A 23,505-nucleotide genomic window follows, 5' to 3' on the forward strand; every position below is an offset into this window, starting at 1 on the left:
AGCCACAGAATGTCCCATCACACTCAAGGTAAACTCAATGAGAGTTTCCTCTAACCGCTGTTAAAATAAAAAGTTATTTCTACAGAAGTCACTATTTGTTAGGCTATAGAAATGCACCAGCTTCAAGAAACACAAATGTTTATTAATTTCTCTATAAAAAGGGTCATGTCAGATATTTTTTTATTTATATGTCAAATGATGACATATCCTAATAGTCCAGACTCCAGGATGTCCAGGATTTGTCCCGTCTACTTGTTGTAGTCTGAATCAGTCATGTGATTTGAATACAAAGGATGTGATGTTATGAACACCCAGTAGAAGGTCCTCTGCAATCAGTTAATAAAATGTGTAAAGTTAGGAACTGAGTCAGTCTGACATTGGGATTTCCAAGGCACATCATTATGTTGATTAGCCCACCTCCAGTGGAGTTTATTTCATCAGTAAACAGGTGTGTCGGCCTTTTAAACACAATACACTCTCTGCTGAGGCAGGCCCATCGCAGGATGATCAGTCTGAGTGTCCTGATGCTCTTAGGGGTGAGCCAGGGCCTTTCCTCTTCATTCAGATATCTCTGTGAGTTGTCTTGAGTGCAGTGAATTTGTGACAGTACTCTTCAATCAACTCACATGTTTCGATACAGCGCCTCTTGATGTGCAAAGACTTAGACACTAAAACTAAAACATTATTTACATGAAGAACGTATATTGAGCTTCATAAGAGTATTTGAAGGGAAACATAACATATGTAATTCAGGATGAACCTGTTGTGCTTGAAAGTGCAGAAGACACTACAGGTTAAGGTGAACTAGTGAACTGGTAAGGTCCAATGGGGCTGCCACTGGCTGGGCCATACCAGTAGGCTCTGTGGGCCTTTCCGGGCGTCTGGATCTCACAACTAAAGATGCCAAGAGACAGACAGGAGAAGGGAGAAAGAGAGAGAGTGAGGGAGAGGGAGAGCCAACCCGTAAATTGGTTTAGTATGGTAATGAAATGTATTCTTCTTACAGTTAAGTGACATTAAAGGTGCTCTAAGCGATGCTGGGTAACGTCACTTCTGTGGACTTTCAAACAAAACAGAGAGCTAGCTCGCTACTTCCTCTCCCTCCCTCACATGCTGCTCCTGTGCAATTTAATCTCTCCTAAACGCGCATCTCATCTGTGATTTGCTGGAACAGTTTGTTATGTTTTTATGGGCTAGGTTTGCCCAGGTTGTTTTTGTTGCCGTTTTTGGAGCCTGGGCTATCCACAGAGATTTTTATGGTGTATTCAGGACACAGACAGCTAGCGGTTGGTTAGGTGATGTTTGCAGTAAGTGACATAAAATGTTTTAGCCTAAAAAATGTGTGGCATCGCTTAGAGCACCTTTTAACAAGAAAAAAAATAGCGTACTGGCCAACATATTATCTGCTATTATTATTACACCTGCTCTATACTCTCAGTCTACTCAAACCCAACAGATCCTCCCTGGTACATAGCTTCACACACAAATGTGTGCATGTTGCAGAATACAATCCCAGAGACAGGCCTAGCAGTCTAAAAGCGTTCCAAACATGTGCGGTACAAACCTCTGCGTGTGCCTTCGTTGGCCAGGAGAGGGCGATGTCTTCTCTGTGTCCTCTTTCTCCTCCGTGTTGCAGTCTGTGCTGCTCTCACTATAGATTAGAGGCTGGCAATGTCTCAATGGGCTTACTGCCACTCCAGTGTCACTAAAGGAACACAAAAGCTGCCAGGGTCCAAGTCCATTTGACCAGGGTACAATGCCACTCTTTAAATCCACTAAATCCTCTAAGGGTTCTTTAGATGAACACAGTAGCCACATGCACCTACAAGGGATCTCCTTTTTGTGCACCAAACAAGTTGCAATCAAGTAAAAATGCATATAAGACTATCGATAAATCATAATTAGTGGGTGTTAAAACAAAAACTTTCAAGATAAGACAAGAAGAACCGTCTGTATGCCTTACATTGCTTTTTCCAGTAAGCTGATTTTAAGGTCTTTTTCTTCTAGGAGTTTTTTTAGAGACTCGGTCTGTCTGTGTTTGTCAACCAGCTCCCTCTGCAAGCGGTGGTTGGTCTCCTCCAGTGTCTCACAGAAGGCCTTCCATTACAACAACAACATGCAGAGAATGTCTCTGTTAATGTCCAACTCAATCTGAATGAAAGCCCATCACTCACTTCCCACCATACACTTTTCTGCTTCATTTTGCAAACAATCTGATGACAACATCTCAGTTTACATTTAGATGATGGAAACAAAAACTCAAAGTGAAATACTGAAATAAGCCAAGTAACTTACCCGGCTCTCCTCTAGACTGTCAAATGGACCTGGTGGATCATCTAGGCACAGGAATGCTCTAACTGCCTCACTGAGAGACAGTATCAATAGTCAGTCAGGTTAAGAGTTTTTTTTTTTATCTCTCTTTGCCTTTACCCAAACAACTTAGTGAGCTACATTATTCAGCCTACAGTAAGTTAGCTTGATGGATTTACCTTTATTTGGTTTGGTTTGTAAGTTTATTGTGATCCATCAAGCAGTATAACAAACATTCATGGCATTTAGCACACAATCATGTTTGAATAAATAAACAAATTGGTGCTATACTGTATTTACCAGGCTAAATTCTGCACTGTATTTTGTTTTTCAGCTGTTGTAAATGTTTTATCTTCAGCGCTAAAACCATTAGCTTGCAATACTTCTGAGCAAAGAATTATAATACACCTGTAACACTTTTGTAATCAGCTGTAACACAAGTGGTTCTGTAATCTCTTTACTAACACTTGGGTGCCATGTCTGGTGTCGGCATTATTCAAAATAAGACTTTGGGTGTAACTTGTATTTCCCACAAGCAGAGGCATTCAGGTGACTCCTGTCATTACTATAGTGAGAAAGAGTATCAGTGAGTGCCTGGTCTACTCAGAGGTGCACAACACAGCTGAACATGGGGGACACAAAGCTGCAATATAGCAATGCTGCTACTAAGCCTGTGGCCATCCATATAGAGTATACTGTGTTTGTGAGCATCTTGGAGTGCTTATATGTTGATGTTAGTTATTTGTGGGAAAATCATATATATTATATATATAACAATAACATTTGTGTAGCTTACATTTTGGTCCTTATCCAAGATACGAATATACAGTAAATTCAAGTAGGCTGTAGGGCAATCCCTGATCCTAAATATCAACCAAAGATCCTTGATTACTAACTCGCTAACTAACTCTGCTTCAACCCTCTCTGTATCAACAATACTTCATCCTACTTTTATCTGAGTGTGAAATCACATGAGTGACACATAGCGAGTAGAGACATTACCTGTTAGTGATGTCTTTGAAAGCAACCAGGTTCTGTAGAAAGGTCTGTAAGCCCAGCTGTCGCTCCTCCAAGAAGGACATATCATAGTTATCTCTGAACCAGCGCTTGGGTGGCAGGGAGAGCTTGAATCTTGGAAGCATTTCTTTCAGCTGTGTCAGGGGATATAACACATAAAATGAAGGATTTGAACAGCGGAGGAAGAAGGAAAAACAGGAAGAAAAGAAAAATAGAACAACACAAGAAGCAGAGGGAACAAATGGCAACAGACAAAATAGGACAAATTCTGTCGTCACAATGTATGACCACTCATCTTTTCCCAACCTTGTCATTGAGTCTGGAGAAGTCGGTATATCGTCTAAAAACAACCCAACTTTCATCTGGAGTCCTCCTTACCAATATCTTATAGACCTGAGAGAAGGAAACACAGATATTAACAGCCAGGCCATCATTAACATGACAAGATACTGTATCACAAAGCTTCATGTAGTACACAAGAAAAAGCACTGGTGCAGCTCTTCAGTTACAGTTTTTACACAGTGCATGGTTGGCTAACAAATGACTGATACTCATATGAAGAACTATGCATCATCTTTTCCTGTAATATGTCTGTAACATCAGTTCCAAACACCATACAGTTTACTGACTCTACATCTCATGCCTTTAGTGATCACTGTTCTTTTCCAGGAAGTTACTTCCTCCCCCATCAGCAGATGGTTAAGCCTTATATCAGCATTCTGGGAAACTGTTCACAAAGATGCCTTGATTGCTTATGTAAGCTTCACTACTGCGCAAATACCATAATACAGTTCCTCTGGTCTCCTACCGTGAACTTTGACCTCTCTTCCATGACCTCATAACCCAACAAGGTGGGGGTGGGTGGTCTGTCCTCCCAGTCCTCCTGTAAAGAGCTACTCTCCACATTGGAAAAGACCCCACTGGAGCGTTCAAATCCCCTCTGCGTCCCCAGTGGTGGGAAGGGAACACTAGGACAGCTGATGGCACCTCCGCTTGTCCATGGGCTGTGGCATCTGGGAGACCCCGGACTGCTGGATAGACTTTCGACAGATCTGCTACTCCCAGGTCTAGACAGAGCCCACTTCACCGGTACTGCAACTGGTACAAAGGAGCTCGCCATATCACTTGTATAAATCAAATCACTGAGTCCCGCAATGGAGGCTTCACTCACTGTGTCGAGTTTTGTGTGGTTGTCGCGTCCCTGCACAAAGGAAGGCAAGAAATAAACAGCTGGAGTAGGTTCAAATCTTTCATCAAACAAATTCCGTACATTGTGGACACTCCCACACCCATTGTATAAGCCAACTCCCAGAAAAAGAATCATGGACTGTGCAATCCTGACCACAACTGATTTGGGGAAAAAGTGCTTCTTGTTCACTGGAATAAGAACTTAGGCCTATGACAGCAATTCAATTCACAGCCATGTGACAATGAGTAGAGATAAAAGGGGACGCCTATCCCGACACAAAGCAAGCAAATATGGAGATAGATAGCCTACAGTAGATAGATAGATAGATAGATAGACACTTTATTCATCCCAAGGGAAAAATTAGGCATCCAGTAGCTTACAACCATAATATAACAAACACTATATCTCACATACATAAAAAATCACTCAGAGAAATGTGAAGAGTTAAACATTTTGTGAAGTGATTATGTCTGTAGACTGACCATGTGATTCACTGGCCATGATAAGGTGCTAATGTAAACATAGAATAGCTTGACAAACAAGAAATAAAATACTTTAAGAACAATATATAACAAGGAATACGATGTTATGACCACAGATTGAAGGCTAATATGGCCCTCCTACACAAAAATCGACCATTGTAAAAACATGTTTGGCAATTCTGTTTATCTTCTGTCAATTATGTTTAAACAAAAAAAACAATTACTTGTTGCTGATAATTGACAGCAATAAAAGAGAAGACAGGAATAAAAACATACGACGACTGAAAGATTACAAAATCACCCTACTGTCCATCTGTTTAGTCATGTCAAGGAGTAAACAAGATCATGTGATTGTCTCACCGGCTTAATTCGACATTGACTCATGTTCTACTGAACACAAACTAGAGATGTTAGTCTCTAGTAACTTAGGCTACCAATTATCATTGATCATCTAATCTCAATTTTTTCCCTCGATGAACCGTTTCGTTCGAGAGGCTTCGTTTTATCAAGGCTGCTATTAAAGTCTCCTTTTTCACAGCAAACTTCTCGATTTACTGAAAGGTGCGTATCAGCATCCTTTCATACGTAGCCTAAAGCTCATGCAGTTTTTCAGAAACGTAAATCAGCGACATCTGATGGTGAGATCACAAAATAAAGCTCAGTAGGCTATCCAACAGATGAAATAAATAAAAAACGAAGATTTTATAATGTTAGCCTATTGCTTAGCTGTCATGGTTGTTCTGGTATGGGACGTGGGCAGGAGGAGTTAACCCATGCTGCTCTGCCTACAATAATAGTAGGCCTAAAATGACACAGAAGTGATACTAGGCTATGTTGTTTTTGTCCTCAACAAGCAATAGGTGATGTACATCATCTCCACCAGAATTTTGTCTGGCGTTGATTGGACAAAAATGATGCACACGTTATTTACACTAGAGCTGTATTTCCTAATTTTCATCATATTTTGGTTGTAGATGGATGTTCTGAAGAAATGTGTCCACATTGTCTAGTGAAATCTGTCCTTTGAAACTTACATTAAAATATGTTTGTTTCAGTGGATGACAGAGAAGATCCTGAAGGATAAAAAACAAAAATCAAAAGGGGGTTTCTGCTATTAAAAAAAATCTAACCTTAACAGATAGATGATGATGTATAAATCAGAGATGCTTAATTGTCAAGGTTTTTAATTATACATGGTATTTTGACAGGGAGCTCAGATGGACCTCAGTCACAACATATGCTTTTCATATTGATTAGGGGAAATTGTTTATGGAAGTGCAGTGAGGAAATCCAGTTCATTTTGGCAGCATATAGGACATTGGACTGCTCGCACCGAAGCTGAATATGCACCGCACATCTTTTGCTCCATCACTGTCCAGAATACCATCTGGCCACCTTGATCCAATTATTAAGCTGCTGAGAGAAAGGAAGGAAGGTGTTTTGCATTATCCCAGCTTTCAGCTTCAAAGGGTCACACGGATGTTCTTGTGTCATCTGTACTGTCCCCAACACAACATTGCTGAACAGATTAAAAAAAGTGTATTAAAGGATAATATTTATTGAGGTCTTAATAAACATAATTTGGTCAAAATCAAAATACCACACCACTGTTTTCGACCCTGTCTGAAGAGCCCTGAATTCAGAGTGCCACGTTTGTGTGCCTTTTCCTTTACAGACACAATCATTTTGCTCGCACTTCCGTTCTTCAGTAGTGAGAGGAGAGGGTCCATATAGATAGTGGTTTCATTCATTTTGTAGGCTAAATTTGTTTTATTAGGACATCACTTCATGTTAAGTAGTGTGCACAAAGCAAATACAGACATGTCAGGTTTATATTTGTTTAATCAGACATACAAAACTAACAGAAATAAAGTAAATGAAAATGACACATAATTAAATCCCACCAACCGAAAGTTTGTCCACTTTTATGAATTAATGGTCACAGCATGCAAAACATACAAAAGCATATACGCAAATCAGTGATTTTCGGTCGTGGGCAGAGCAGTTGCCATACCAAACTGTGACACAGTTGGTGAGGATGCTCTCGATGGTGCAGCGGTAGAAGTTAAGATGTGTTAAACCGTTTATAAATATTAAAATCAGATGATTCTGATCATATTCTATGTAATATGTCATGTTTCATGTTTTTGTCATGTTTCATAGTGATGCAGGTCTACTGCTGTGAATAGGCTAAATACAACTTTGATCATTTTTATGTAGAATGCTGTATTAAGTTTGCTTTGGTGCCCTGACGTGTGGCCTTTGTGTATTTCTGCTTGCCAGAAATACACAATCAACCAGCCAGATGATGCACATAAACCAGCCAAATGATAAGAGTGAGGGAGTGCAGGGGAGTAGAGGGATGAGGTTTGTTAAATTTTAAACTGATTAAGAAAGTTTTGTTTTGTAATTGTTCAATAAAACCACTTGTTATGGATTTGATTTTTTTTATGGACATTTTTACTCAAAACTAATGACTGGGATAGATTTAGCACCCCTAAAACCCCTAGATAGACATCTCAAAAGCTAATATTGGTAAAAAAAAAATGTTATGTTCATTATTTTCGTCCAGTCCCTCTGGGCACCCCAAACTTGATGGGCTTTCCAGGTGTTTCCCCGAGTATTTGGCCGTGGTGGATAAATTGCGAGGTGTTACTAGACACCTATAGGAACACATATAAAAAAGCTATGTAAGAATTTTTTTTTGCAGATTGGTAAAAAAAAAATGCTTAACTTTCCCTAACTACTGTGTGAGTAGGCCTACGCCCTTAGTCTTCAGCCCCATACCATTAGGGCTCCATCCATATAGACCAATGTCACTAAGCCTAAAAAGGAAGTGGCCAACAATGCCACTGAGTTTGAGAGTTTAAAACAGTCTCTATAGCTGTAAGCCATAACATATGTCCGGTTTGGAGTTCACTGTGTTGTTTACATGTTATATAGCATAAGCCTATGGCTAACATATTCATAACCCAATTATTATGACCGCCGCTAGCGGTCATATAGGGATTGTCAAAGTCCCCCCCAACCCCCATCATCTACTTCCTGAATTTTTGGTCAACGATACCCGGGACACCGAAACACAGGGGCACATGAAATTTGATGGGTATGTAGCCCCCCTAGACTTTTACGGAAACCCCCCCCCCCGCACTGGGCCCCCCGAAACCCCAAAAATGCAGTTTTTCCTAAATAACTATCTGAACCGTGGCACCGAGAATGAAGACATTTTTATGGTATGTTGGTCTCAAGGGCCCACATCAACCTAGCCCATAATCATTCTGCTTTAATCGCCCCTCTCTTCAGTTAAGATGATCAACTGCACCAAATTTTATGTGTATGATTAACCTGTCCTGACATTCTCTGGGGGTATGCCAAGTTTCGTAGAATTTCATTCATGGGGGGGGGGCTCATTGGACTGTACACTCATTGGCCTGTAGATGGTGGTGCACACATAGGCTACACACAGGCACGCACATGCTATCGGTATCGGCAATTAGAACGGCCAATACATAATTACAAATTCAGTAGGATTAAAGGAAAACCAAATATTCATCATCATCATTTGGCTGCATTTCCAGGATTGGCGTTACGTAGTCGTTTGTCCACCAGATGGCGCATCATTGCAGTGAGACGTAATTTTGTTGGATGTTAATCTAAAGTGGGTGGGAAAGACGCTTCCTACAAGTAAGGACAACACTGTAGTTTACCGCAGAGAACGTCTAATAAGGGTAGGATTTCCCATGAAATGTAATTCCCATTTCTTCTTGAAGCCGAAATAAATCTGAGAATGTTTATCGAACATGCTTGGTTTTAACTGCAGGTACTTTAATCTTATACAAGTTGTAGCTATCAATGAGGCATGGATGAGGCCGTGTTCCAGGGCGAGAACATGTTAACTCTACCTCATTAGTATGCGCAAGGTTGCAATGCGATTCGTTCAATTACTACAGGCTCGTATTTCCGTTTCCTCTAACAATCGCGGCATATTTGAAAATGGTGGAGAAAAGAAAACGAGGTAGGATTATATTTTGGCGTGATGGATGTGGTGAATCTCCAAGTAAACCTCCCATATCTTCATTTTTGATATTTACAATGAGTCATGGCTTTGTTTTGAGATGTTTTAAAAACGATCGATATCATCTAATAACAATGAAATCATCTAAACGACTAGTGTATTGACACTAGGCCTACTTTACATTGCAATTTGCTAAGCCAATTTAATGAACTATGGGTGATAGGCGTTATATTGAATTAATAAGGCGATTTTTTTAACTTGACGCTTTCACGTTATTAATAAGTTAAATGTATATTGTAGCCGGTGTGATAATGATAATAGTTTCTGTGTCTGTAGTCTGAGACGTCCTGTGTGTACTTGGTACAGTCAGCCACCTATCTATGAGAATACGTGGGGTTATTGGTAACGCAAAATGTGACTATATTCAGACTCATTCACCAAAAGATAATGATAAAATAATTCAAAACATTCATTGATACATCAGCATAACAGTAACTATACATTATCAGTTAGGCATTGAGACATCTCCTACAATGCTAGATTATTTTCAATTGGTAAGATTTAAACTCAGACATAGATTTCTCACAGGTTTTTAGACTTAGATTCTTAAAGAAATATATTGGGATGCCTGTGTTTAAGGTTGCCTGTAATTACTGAACCCTTTTCTCTTTCAGATATTCCAACCTTGGCGAAAGTGGCCTCTTCATGCTTTACAAAGAGAGACCTACATGGTCTCGATTTGGACCGCATTCCCTCTCTGAAGAGGCATAGACGTCCAGTGAGTAAACCTTATTAAGCATTAGTTGACCCCATAAGTCGTTCTACAATAACTTAGAGATGTTGACAGGATGTCAGTCTGACAGATACTTCGTAAGGCTTGAAGGAGACAGTACAAATCATTTTAAAGTACCTTTGTACTGTGTTTCATTTCAGGCTGCTTCTGGTCCGATCCCAATTCCCACCCCTTCTACACCCACCCCAATTCCCACCCCTTCTACACCCAACCCAATTCCCATCTCTTCTACACCCACCCCTTGCCCTTCTGCCTTCATCTCCTCCATGACTACCCCACCCTCTGATCCCTCAGTGGTCCTAGGTAAGTACATCTTCCGTTGTTTTTCAAATTGTGTCTCAAATTTGTTCACTTTAGCAGTGCAAAATATCAGAAAATTTACTTCATGACCACTTTGTATTCCAGAACAAGATCCTGTGGATGGAGGACCAATAGGCCTTTATCATGGCAGCCGAAGTAGGAAGTGAACAGCCCTGTTCCTGTGTGAGCACAGGTGTTTCTAATTAAGTGTCAGATTCGGCCACAGTTACTTCAACCAGAGGCCTCGTTAATGTTTTTAGGAACACCTGTGGTTTGCCTGCCAACAGGAAAGTGAACAGCCCTGCTTCAGCTGCCCGTGGGCTGCCGTGATAAAGGCCTATAACCTCCCTTTCGAGTGTAATGTTAATTGACTATGCTTACAAGACATTATTTTGGCTACGCTCTTTACATGAGTTTCATATAATATTCCATTTAGATTTCGATATGTATACTACACAACATAGTCAGTTTATTATTATGTCGCTTAAACATTCTTCCACACATACAGGTATTTGTGGGCGTTTTAAGGGCGTTTTTGGGAGGTAACCAGGTACGCCATGCTTTTGGAGGTGCAAACAAACGCTGCATTGCCATTGAGATCACGTAGTAAGGAGCTGGCTCAAGGGTTATAAAAGTAGTTTCTCGTGTTTAGTTGTAAAATGAAGGCACAGTTTTTATAGCCATACAGTGTGTTCACTTCTGGCTCCTTGGCTATCAATTTGCTAACGATAATGCTTTTTGCAATTTGACGTCTTTACAACACTTAACATATCGGAGATGTCAAATGTTGAGTTACTCCAGTCTAGATTTTTTGACGTTAATCACTCCTTGTGCTGAAGTGCCTTGGTCAAGGGCGAATGGTGACTGCAGGAATCAAACCCAAACCCCTTTTTTTAATAGTCTATTCTGTGACTTGTAACTGAGTGTGATTGTGATTGCTCAAGTGTGTGTCATGTTGAAGCTTAACAGTTTACACTGTTGTTCTGTTTCCTATTCTATTCTTTTTTTAATAGTCTATTCTGTGACTTGTAACTGAGTGGGATTGTGATTGCTCAAGTGTGTGTCATGCCCACACACACATACACACACATAAACCTTTTCATCCCATCCACACACACGTGTACAGCCCCCCTTCCCTCACACCCCATTACATTTCATCACCCCCCACACACACACACACACCTAACCCGCGTACACACACACACACCATTTCATCACCCCCCTCCCACGCACACACACATGTACACCCTACTCCTTCACACACCCCATTAATCCCCCATGCACACTCAACATTTCATCATCCCTCACATCCAAACACCCCATTACCCCACACACACAGAGACATCAACACCCCACACACACACACACACAAACCTTTTCATCCCATCCACACACACAGGTACAGCCCCCTTCCCTCACACCCCATTAGACCCCCACACACACACACACACACACACCTAACCCCCGTACACACACACCATTTCATCACCCCCTCCCACACACACACACACACAGCTACACCCTACTCCCTCACATACCCCATTAATCCCCTTTACAGTATACCTTTTCAGTTACCTTCCAACACCAAACCATACCCACACACCACCCTCTACCCCATGCACACTCCCCATTTCATCATCTCCCTCCCCCACACCCCACACACACAGACATCAACACCCCCCACCCCCACACACACACACACAAACCTTTTCATCCCATCCACACACACAGGTACAGCCCCCCTTCCCTCACACCCCATTACACACACACCCCCCACACACACACACACGCGTAACCCGCGTACACACACACACCATTTCATCACCCCCCTCCCACGCACACACACATGTACATCCTACTCCTTCACACACCCCATTAATCCCCCCCATGCACACTCAACATTTCATCATCCCTCACATCCAAACACACAGCATACCCCCTCCCTCCACACACACCCCATTACCCCCCCATACACACACACACACACACACAATATACCTTTTACAATATACCAATTACTACTTTTACTGAGCTGTTTTAAGTTGAGCTGTCTCTTGAACAAACAGCATTAATTATCATTTATTTTGAGTACATGACAATAAACTACTTGAACTTGAACTTGTTTCCTATTCTATTCTTTTTAGTGGTCTATTCTGTGACCTGTAACTAAGTGTGATTTTGATTGCTCAAGTGTGCAGCATTGTGAAGCTGTATGTACCTCGTACTAAATTAAAAAAAAAAGTTTATAAGTATAAAAATTATGAAGTCACTTAAATGGAAGTGCTTGCCACAAGATTGCCTGGAATCAGAGTGGGAAGACTTGGCACAAGGCCAATCAGAGGTGCATCCAGTGTTGGTCGTATGACGGACCCCCCAGGAAACGTTGGCCCCTGAGAGCCACTCTAGAGATGGTTAAAGCGGGGTTGCCTGAAAGGTGCCTGAAATCATTGGTGTGTGGGTCACCTTGGCATGAGTGAAGTACGACGGGGGTGCCTGAAACGCACCAGTGCCCTTTCCGAAGGGGAGGGAAGTGCACTCCACCATACCATGGGGCCTGGCTGACATGGAGGACAAGCTGTTGGTCCAGTGGCCAGGCCAGGCACTGTGACTGCCCTCCCTTTGCTACAGAAACATTTACAAGTAGGAATTTATAGAAACAGAACATGGATTAGTTCCACATCTTGGCACTATCACATTAGCTTCCAGAAATACATAGGCCAGGTGAGGTTATTGCGCTCTCCCTTTCTCACATACAATGCAAGAACTGTGATGATTTGTTGGATCTGAGGCATGCTACAAACATGTTAATGTTCAGCAAAAAGTTATTGTGTGCACATCCCACCTTCTGGAAGGTGCAGGACAAAAAAAACTTACTCAAATGAAAAAATATAATGTCCACAACACTGCTTTTGACTCCCATATATTTAATGCACAGCAGGAAACGTTTCGACCCTGCTGGGTCTTCTTCAGGCTTAGTTTTTTTTTTTTTTTTTTTTGGGAGTCAATATATGGGAGTCAAAAGCAGTGTTGCGGACATTATATTTTTTCACAAACATGTTAATGCCCAGGCTTGCTTTTAAGTCTCTTACAGTTAAATCTCCCTCCCTTTTGGGGTGCAACAACTGACTAATCATTACCTTAATCTAGTATAGGTCTATAATGGTATTCTGATGTATGTGTATGCTGATGTAATGATGTAGCTTTTTTTACATCAATTTATTATCAGCAGTTTGTGGACATACCAGATTTAGAGGTTTACAAGGGGAGGTTGCTGTCAGAGGACATGGTGATGCCATGTAATACATCTGGGTCCATCTACCTGGTCCCATCAAACTCTACAGTGGTAAATAATACTCACAATAACAAAGACAATCAATTCAAAACGAAATGGACCTGAAATCCTCCCAGCTAAGGTTGATCTACTGTCGATAGATATAAAATTCACACTTAAGCCAGTACACACAAGAGTTAGTACAACCCTGAGACAGTGGCCAAAGTAGAAGGTAAAAGCAACACTTGACCAAGTGAAAGAGAAGTGAATATACCCAAAAGATTACAGCACAGTTATAAAAAAGCGATCTGAAACATGTGAAATTATATTTTAGTAGTACAGTATTACATTTGCTTGAATGTGAATTTACTCTATCTGTATGCAATATCTGTTTCCAATATCCCTAAAGCAATAATACAAGCAGTTCCCTTCATAACCACTACAATAGTGCCTTGTAATTTTTTTCTGTCTTTACATAAACAGACAACAAAGTATGTGTTTGTCAAAACGAGACACATTCTGTTTCGTGATGGGAGGCATTGTCTCATATGGAATATGGAATGTCTTGTCATATGTTCCTCAGGATGGCACACACTTTCATCACAGCTGGGGGTGATCCATTTGATGCCCCAAACTTGTTTAGATAAATATAGATATATAAACATGTGCATTGCTCATTGTCTCATATGGTGATGACTGCATACATATTTGCCATTTGACCCAAAAGATGGGCGGCCCTATTGCCATATGTGTGCAGATCATCACTCCTGTAGACATATAAAGGGTCTAACAGACGGAACCCAGGTGGAACAAGGAGTGTGGGATGAGTGGGGGGATAGGCTCCAGAGATCAAGGGCAAGGGGCCAAGAAAATATTCCGACAGCCTTGACAATTGACCCAATTTCATTTCACATCCCCCTTCACCTTAAGGTATCCACCAAATGGGTCTAATATAATGCAATACTTATCTGGGGGTCCACATGTCATTTTTCACATACAATTATTTTTGTTTTCAAAGGATCTTTTCTGTAAGGCTCTTTGCAACCATATGACTCTTTATCCCACAATGGGTGGAGTGTGCAGCTGTGGACCCCCATACTCAAATCAGAGAATCCTCTCTGGCACCCCAAAGCCACTGTATAGTACAACAGCAACAGTGGCCTGCCAATGTGAGTAGAAGAAAAAGAAAGGAGAGTTCATTTTATATCACTCTTTCGATTTAACTCATATACACTTTCACTTAAATTCCAGCTTTCCATTATACCTGCACAAAAGGTGCTTGCGAGGGAAAGCTGCACCCTCAGCACCCATTCATCTTGCAGATGGGCAGTTATTTTGTGCACCACAACCTCCTGCGGGACTACATGTCCCATTTTTTATGTTCTGGGTAAGCAGCAGCAGAGGCAAGCCTTACAGTGCAGAGCAAATATGAAAATGAATACTAGCCAACAATCTTCTCTTTGCTCACTTTGTCACATTGCCCTTGTAGAACCTCCATGTACAATTATCATCAAAGCCTGACTATAAATCTTCAGGACTATGGGGTGGTGGAGATAATCACGTACAAGAGGTTTCGGTGGGCATGGCTGTCATTCCTTAAATTGGTGGACATCCAAGAGGTTGAGGGCTTTTGTTGTCCTCAATGCGGGCCTAATCCAAGGTTGGATTATCATCACCATGATAATCATCATCACTATTGCTATTATTATTATTATTATTATTAGTAGTAGTAGTAGTAGTAGTAGTAGTAGTAGTAGTAGTTATACTACTAGTAGCAGCATTACAATTGAACACAACTGAACATATAACAACAGGTATGTGCTCCTTGCAGGGCTGTGGTGATGGATGGCACCACACTTGGTTATCATCGCCGGTTTGCCAAGCAACCCCAGGCTACACCACCCACTCAGGACCAAGGGAAAGAAGGAAGATAAGTATTTTTTAACATTGTATATGTATGCAATCCTTCAACTTGTCTGATATGTATTTACAAATGAACATCAGTCATAGTATGACATATGTCAAGATTATATTATACAAATATAATTATACAAAATAAATGACAGTCATCTCTCTTCTGGCGCGGTAACGCTAGGGGCTAGAGGGATGGGACCAAGAGGCACGGCACCGCCTTGAGGCCCCTGACAACTGTTCCAAAGGTGGGATCTCTGAGACACTCACAAAAAAAACTGTGAAGGAAAAACATAAAACAAGTTGACCTCTCCCATTTCAGAGGTGGAGTTGTGGGTGGTAGCATGGAGCTACGAGGCTGAAATTCAAGTCAGACCTTCTGCACATGACCCTCATGGAGCGTGCAAAGTTTCATCTCTCTAGCTGTAACGCAAAGCATTGTGTCTGCAAAAAAGACTTTTTTGACTATTTAAAATTTAGCCATTTTCCATTTTTAGCCAAAAAACACACATTTGTTGGTCAGGTCAGTAAATATATAGCGTTGCTAGGGTACATATGGCGTTTACTATGCTAAATACCGTGGTTGCTATGGTGGTTACTATGGTCATATTGTGGTGGTTGCTAGGTTGTTGCTAGGGTAATTTGAATGGTTGCTATGGTGTTGCTAGGGTAGATTTGGTGGTTGCTATCAAAATAACACGGTTGCTATGGTGCTTGTTAGGGTAAGCATGTTGGTTGCTAGCTTGACATTATACAAGTGGTTGCTAGGGTAATTAAGATGGTTCCTATGGTAATTAAGATGGTTGCTAAGGTGTTGCTATGGTAATTAAGGTGGTTGCTTGGGTGTTGCTAGGGTACATATAGTGGTTGCTATGCAAAATAACAAAGGAGTGGAATTGCTAATGTTTAGCCATTTTTACATTTTTAGCCAAAAACTCACTTATGTTGGGCCGATCAGTATGAAATTAGAATATGTTGAACAACGGGAGATCACAAACAAGTCGGTTGGAGTCACAAACAAGTTGGAGTCGGTGGATTATTCCCGGAAGGAGATAAATGGTTCAAAGCGTACAAGGTTTCCCATTTCTGGCGCGGTAACGCTAGGAGCTAGAGGGATGGGACCAAGACGCACGCCACTGGCTTGAGACCACTGACAACTGTTCCAAAGGTGGGATCACTGAAACACCCACAAAAAAAACTGTGAAGGAAAAACTTTTAAAAAGTTGACCACTCCCACTGCAGAGGTGGAGTTTTGGGTGGTAGCATGGAGCTACGAGGCTGAAATTCAAGTCAGACCTTCTGCACATGACCCTCATGGAGCATGCAAAGTTTCATCAACAAACTAGCAACCACAACCCTATTCTCAACCAAAATGATTACCCTAGGAACCAGCATAGCAAAAGACCTTAAACTTCTCTCTGACCATTCCTCGGAGAACACTTAATTGGTCAATTGCTCCAAAAATGTTGTCTTTGAACAAACACCTTTTACATGTTAACTCATCTCAGACTCCCCTAATATAAACCTAATGTCTGATTTTGTCCAGACCCATGTACCTTTCAAAATCTTAACCCTAGGTTAGGTTACAAGGAATCCCTATTTATTGCGTAATTAAAGCAAATTAGCACAGTGCAAGCAATTATCACAAAATCCATCACATATCCAAATAGCTCATGTTGCATTGCAGAGAACTGAGTAGAATCTGTTAAAAATACATTAAACTATATCATGCATATATGCAATATTTCATGAAGTTACAGGAAATCCCTATTTTTTATTTTAAGATATTCCACGGCAGAAAAACATTAAAATATTTGTGAAGAGGTTGTTTTTCAACACCTGCTGATATGGTTAACAAATCATATAAGTATCATCTAGTTCCCTCCTCTGTAGATCACTTTATTTAGTAAAAAAAGTGAAAAATTAAAAAGTAGCCAAATAGGGATTTCATGTAACCTCTAACACACAAATCAAATAGCTATATCTATTGAACCATACAGTATAATTTGTTGAAACTTCTTGTGGCACGTGTTTGGATGGCAAGGCATGAAATTGCCCAAAGATAAAATGATAGCCCTCCAAAACTGTAAAAACATTCTTATTCTCTCTTAAAATGGGAGTTTTAGTCAAATAGGGATATTTTGTGACCTGCTAAAAACGATTGCCCATAAATCCTGGGTTCTTTCTTTGTTATGTATAATTATACTTTTTTATGTTCATTGCCATGAATTCTACCATTATCAGTTGTAAAACAAATTTAGTTTAATCATTTTAGTGGTTTAAAATAGAAAAGAGAATAGGTTACAATATATCTTACAGCTATAGAGAGAGAGAGAGAGAGAGAGAGATAAAGTGATACAGAAATGGGGAAGTTTTCGGAGTGTGGTAAAATAGCCTAAATAAAACAGTAAAACAAATTCAATGGAATCTGTAGAACTTTAAGTTTTGAATCTGTGCCCTCCCTTCAAAACAGGAAAAAAATCTCTGGATTTGCCACTTACATAAGAGAAAAATGACAAATACCTAATGATTTTTCAAAAGTTAAAGTGGTTACGAATATGGGAGTGCCCCCACATATAGCCTAGCCTATATGGTGTGTCTTCAGGCATTTAAATCTTTTATAAACTTAAAAAAGAAAAATGCTCTTGGATAGAAAATATAGACGTCACGTCATTGACCCTAATATAGACTATCGTCGTCGTAGCCTACTAACGTTTGTTATTATATTAGACTTTTGGATTAAGCTATAACTAAGTTGTTGTTTTGTTTTGTTTGGCAATGCCAGCAATAGTGTTGGTGCATACGATTCGACATAAATTAATACATGGACATAGAATCATAGCAAATGCTCGTAATGTTACCTGTATTCTCTGCCATCTTAACGTTATCCTGTGTAAACCATAGACAGTAAAAGAAATGGACGAACAGACTCCGTCGTTTTCAATGGGAGGGCACTGGAGTCAAATAGAAGCGATTTTTCAGTTGGTCCCCAGTACTGCGCAGACTCACACTTAACCATTGGCGTTAGCCATCGAACTGAATCTTGTAACTCATATGATAGATACACAGAAATTCTTCTCACACTTCCTTCGCCTTCAAAGTCATCAAAGTTAAACATTTATTTATGTATTATTATTAATATCATCCTCACCTAGTCGTGTTAATGTTGAAGCTACCATACATGATCATCTTCAAAACAGTCAACAAAACAAAAAGTTATAGCCTTGAAGCTAATCTTCTTTCCACTTTTCCGACCTACGGTCAATCCATGAAAACCTCTGTAATGATTAGTGCGTTTTTTTAAATTAGGTTTACTTTTTAAAATTATTATTAGGTTGCCTCTGTGCTTTACCTTAACATACGATTAGTGTATGCTAGGTTTTGCTTATGAGTTACCGTCATAGACAGGTGGACTGAGCTTCTTATCCAAACAATACGGTTATCTCCCTACGGCTTAAAAGAGAGATTGCGTCAAAGCTAGCTTCCCTCCAACCCGAACAAGCTAACCATTCTTCTTACGGGTAACCAACATTACGGACGAGGGTAGTGGAGTCTGTTTTGCCTTTGTAGTGTTTATGTGGATTACACAGAAGCTACAATATCGGCACAGGATATATGTTATATGAAGTTATGGTATTTCAAAAATCCTAGAATGAATGGACTTCTATGGGAGTTAGCAGAGAGGTGGTCCCTCCAGCCTACGTCGATTCTTCTACTTCGAATTCGCCTGCCCCTTGGTGTAAACCATAGACTGTAAAAGAAATGGGGCGAACAGACTCCGTCGTTTTTTCAATGGGAGGGCACTGAGTCAAATAGAGCGATTTTCAGTTGGTCCCCAGTACTGCGCCAGACTCACACTTAACCCGTGGCGTTAGCCATCGAACTGAATCTTGTAACTCATATGATAGATACACAGAAATTCTTCTCACACTTCCTTAGCCTTCAAAGTCATCAAAGTTAAACATTTATTTATGTATTATTATTAATATCATCCTCACCTAGTCGTGTTAATGTTGAAGCTACCATACATGATCATCTTCAAAACAGTCAACAAAACAAAAAGTTATAGCCTTGAAGCTAATCTTCTTTCCACTTTTCCGACCCTCACGGTCAATCCATCGAAAACCTCTGTAATGATTAGTGTTTTTTTTTTTAAATTAGGTTTACTTTTTTTAAATTATTATTAGGTTGCCTCTGTGTAATGCTTTACCTTAACATACGATTAGGTGTATGCTAGGTTTTGCTTATGAGTTACCGTCATAGACAGGTGGACTGAGCTTCTTATCCAAACAATACGGTTATCTCCCTCACGGCGAAAAGAGAGATTACGTCAAAGCTAGCTTCCCTCAACCCGAACAAGCTAACCATTCTTCTTCACGGGTAACCAACGTTTACGGACGAGGTAGTGGAGTCTGTTTTGCCTTTGTAGTGTTTATGTGGATTACACAGAAGCTACAATATCGGCACAGGATATATGTTATATGAAGTTATGGTATTTCAAAAAATCCTAGAATGAATGGACTTCTATGGGAGTTAGCAGAGAGGTGGTCCCTCCAGCCTACGTCGATTCTTCTACTTCCGGGAATTCGCCTGCCCCCTTGGTGTAAACCATAGACTGTAAACACGCGTAAGGGGACAGCAATACGCAGGCGCAAACTGTGAACCAATGAACGAGCTCTATTCTTAACATGTTCTCGGAGCCGTGTTCTTCGGTACCAGACATACCTCCTATCAATAGAGCTGCACAGTCCCGCCCACAGCCAAAATGCGGTTAGGTGCCGGATGTAAGATTCCCATTCATTTGTCCCATTGACGTTTTGGAAAAATCCGTATCTAAAGAGTTTTACAGCATGTCTTAGGCTAACCAGCTACGGCATTACTCATAAGCATACAACATATCATTTCGAGTGAAAAAACTAAGAGAAAATCCAAAAAAAGTCAAAGGTACAAGACTGTGTACATATTTTCCTTTCCGAGCGAAGGAACTACTCATCCCATAAACCACTGTGCCTCACTGAAAAATATAGGCAAAATCGGCGCGATTTATTTTGCCATTTCCAACCTGCGATAGCACGCGAACCCTTTCCTCCAAACATTGATTTTTATATAGTGAATGTGCAGTTGTTAGCAGTTATTTCAGGAGTAATCGTGTAAATAATAGTGTTTTGATCTTGAATTTTACATTTATCATTTTATATCGTGTGTGTTAAAGGGATTTAATAAAATAAAAAAAAATCAGTAACAGTTGCTTGTTTTAGACCAACCAGAGGGAAAAAAATATGGAATCACTCAATTCCAAGGCAAAAACTATGGAATCATGAAAAACAAACTGGCAAAAGAACACTTCAACGCACCACTAGTACTTTGTTGCACCACCTCTGGCTTTTATAACAGCTTGCAGTCTCTGAGGCATGGACTTAATGAGTGACAAACAGTACTCTTCATCAATCTGGCTCCAACTTTCTCTGATTGCAGTTGCCAGATCAGTTTTGCAGGTTGGAGCCTTGGGATGCACCATTTGAGGTTGGAGATTTGGGATGCACCAACTTCCACCACAGATTGAGATCCAGACTATTTGCAGGCCATGACATTGACCTTATGTGTCTTTCTTTAAGGATTTTTTTCAGTTTTTGCTCTATGACAAGATGCATTATCATCTTGAAAATGATGTCATCATCCCCAAACATCCTTTCAATTGATGGGTTAAGAAAAGTGTCCAAAATGTCAATATAAACTTGTGCATTTATTGAAGATGTAACAATCGCCATCTCCCCAATGCCTTTACCTGACATGCAGCCCCGGAAATTTGCATGTTTTCTTCAGGCAGTTGTCATAAATCTCATTGGAACGGCACCAAACAAAAGTTCCAGCATATGACTTTCATCCAGTTATCCACAGTCCAAGGTTGCTTTTCCTTAGCCCACTGTAACCTTGTTTTTTTATGTTTAGGTGTTAATGATGGTCTTCGTTTAGCTTTTCTGTATGTAAATCCCATTTCCTTTACGCAATTTCTCACAGTTCGGTCACCAACATCTTTTGCAACATTGCGTGATGATTTGCCCTCTTTAAGGAGTTTGATGATCCTCTCCTTTGTTTCAATTGACATCTCTCGTGTTGGAGCCATGATGCATGTCAGTCCACTTGGTGCAACAGCTCTCCAAGGTGTGATTGCTCCTTTTTAACTGCTGATTAACTGGTGATCTAATCTGGTGCTGGTGGGAAAGGAAATTGACAGGGTGATTCCATAATTTCTTCCTTGGAATTGAGTGATTCCATATTTTTTTCCCTCTGCTTGGTCTAAAAAAAAAGCAACCGTTATGGACTAACTCATTTTTTTCTTGATTTCCTTTAATGTTTCCTAAAGCCAGAAAGTTGCCATTTGAAATTAACTTAGTTTTGTGTCATGTCTGTGATCTGGCTTTTTTCTAAAAAATTAAACAACTTAATGAACATCCTCCAAGACTGGTGATTCCATAATTTATGCCAGGGGTTGTAACATTTACAGTGGTCTATTTGATAGTGTATTGGCCCTGAAGTTCGTGTGATGTATAAACCCCAATCCTTGTTGATACAAGTACCAATATTCTTCAAGAAAGTTTTTAATCACATTAAGCATTACTCTGCTAAAATCTGTTCAATGTCAAAAAAATGGTTCTGTTAAATTGAAGAGTGACTGAAAGAATGTACAAACAACCAGTATTAAAATGCTAAGAGGAAATCTTAACGATACCGTAAATTACATTTCATCCAACATTTATATTAATTTAACCTAAAATATTTCATCCAACATTTGTATAATTTACCCCAAATTATATTTCATCCAACATTTACCTTTCTGCTGCCAACCCTGCGCTCTTCAACTCTGCTTCTTGTGTTCTCAACTCTCCCTCTACAAAATCATAGCAGAGCATAATTTTCTTCAACTGGGGAAATTCGAGACTCATAGATTCGAGAAACATAGGTCTCTTTTGAAGATCAGACTCATTACCAGTCACTGCCTAAAGTAAAAGTATTACAAGGAAGAGTGTCATGTAGGCTAGGCCTACTGATCAAATGTCAATGGAAGAAATAGGAAAAGCAAAACAATTGTAGGCTACAGCTGATGGATAATTGATATGTGTAGGCTACCAGATTGGTTTCATCACCGCGAGTTTAGTTTAGTGAACTGAGTAGCGCGAGGCTACAGCGCGCTATCCAGTTCACCGTCAAAAAAAGCTCACGTCTGTGCCATCCGATCCGAGCAACAGAAAAACGATCATAGTCTTTTTAGTTATTAGACAACAGGGGCATAGACTATCTACCACAACCTAACAGATTTTAAGTCAAACAGCAAGAGTCTCTTAAAGAACTACTCAATGGTAGGCTGAGGCTCATTCACAAATGGTAGTAGACTAGACTAGGCTAGGATATTACGAGGTAACGGTAGTCTCCTGGGTCAGTCCCTCAATGATCATGTTAACTATGTCTGTTATTTTCCACCACGTCTGTTTTTGAATCAACTTACCTGTTAAATTGTAGATCAGGCTACGGCCGACGGCGGGTCTCCTTTTTTCCAAGCAATTTACCTCACGTAGCATTTGTTTTCGTCGACTGACACTGACATTTCACGTCATTCAAACTACGGCGGTGTAGAGTGGACGCAGCATGGATAGCCAATAAGAGACACGTACATGACTCATGAGACTTCCCATAGGCCTACCCGTATGAATATTAATGAGATGTCCCGTAGCAAACTCATTCATTCAAGCCATTTGCTCTCAATTCTCAATCGCTCTGCCCTGGTTAAATGACATGGAAGGGGTTGTTTACTAGTAGTGCCATCGAAGAATGTTTCGCCTTTTGCCACCTGGAAGAACGTATTTGTTGTTGTGACGTCATGGTAAATTCTCTTGAATTTCCCCTTGAGGATCAATAAAGTATCTATCTATCTATCTATCTATTTACTCCCGTGTTGGACTTTCCCCTGTGTTCCCCTGTGTCTCTGTTTCCCGGCGTGTGCGCGCGAGAGTGTCTGTGTCTCCTTCTCCCTTCTGTGTCATAGAATGTGTCAATAAGTTGTGATGTGTTTTGGGGGGAGGTCTCGAGGAGGGAATATTTAGGGGTTCGGATAGGTTAGCGATTGATAACGGGGCGAATAGGGGGTTCTAAGACGTTTAGTAAGTTTTAGTCAGAGTAGAGGTGAATTACGTGCGAGTGGGTTGTGTTGTGTTGTTGGCC

General features: G+C 40.4%; 1 protein-coding gene across 3 annotated transcripts; it reads right to left on the reverse strand.

Moving 5' to 3' along the window:
• Positions 1 to 121: 121 nt before the first annotated feature.
• Positions 122 to 23,099, reverse strand: LOC125297445 (sorting nexin-16-like). Of its 3 annotated transcripts, XR_007194038.1 has the most exons (10): positions 22,793 to 23,099; positions 22,120 to 22,177; positions 4,136 to 4,528; positions 3,634 to 3,720; positions 3,313 to 3,461; positions 2,296 to 2,365; positions 1,964 to 2,097; positions 1,565 to 1,705; positions 418 to 894; positions 122 to 326 (listed from the first exon to the last, which is right to left on the reverse strand). XR_007194038.1 is itself a non-coding variant. In XM_048247811.1 (9 exons), the coding sequence occupies exons 3-9, from the start codon at positions 4,445 to 4,447 to the stop codon at positions 795 to 797; spliced, it is 993 nt and encodes a 330-aa protein (XP_048103768.1). In that variant the 5' UTR covers positions 4,448 to 4,528; positions 22,120 to 22,171; positions 22,793 to 23,099; the 3' UTR covers positions 122 to 794. The 3 variants fall into 3 exon arrangements, 2 of the variants coding, with proteins under 2 accessions (XP_048103768.1, XP_048103769.1); XM_048247811.1 differs by having other exon boundaries at positions 122 to 894; positions 22,120 to 22,171; XM_048247812.1 differs by lacking the exon at positions 22,120 to 22,177 and having other exon boundaries at positions 122 to 894.
• Between the last annotated feature and the right edge of the window lie 406 nt (positions 23,100 to 23,505).

This window comes from Alosa alosa, chromosome 1 (assembly GCF_017589495.1).
Source record: "Alosa alosa isolate M-15738 ecotype Scorff River chromosome 1, AALO_Geno_1.1, whole genome shotgun sequence".
In the NCBI taxonomy this organism is placed as follows: domain Eukaryota; kingdom Metazoa; phylum Chordata; class Actinopteri; order Clupeiformes; family Clupeidae; genus Alosa; species Alosa alosa.

Bases quoted from the DNA above. Each gene is read 5' to 3' on its own strand.
- LOC125297445 (XM_048247812.1), bottom strand. From the start codon at position 4,447: ATGGCGAGCTCCTTTGTACCAGTTGCAGTACCGGTGAAGTGGGCTCTG. The intron at 2,366-3,312 runs GTAATGTCTCTA...ACTGTCTCTCAG, and splicing joins TTCAAAGACATCACTAACAG to TGAGGCAGTTAGAGCATTCC. The intron at 895-1,564 runs GTTTGTACCGCA...TGGCATCTTTAG, and splicing joins CAACGAAGGCACACGCAGAG to TTGTGAGATCCAGACGCCCG.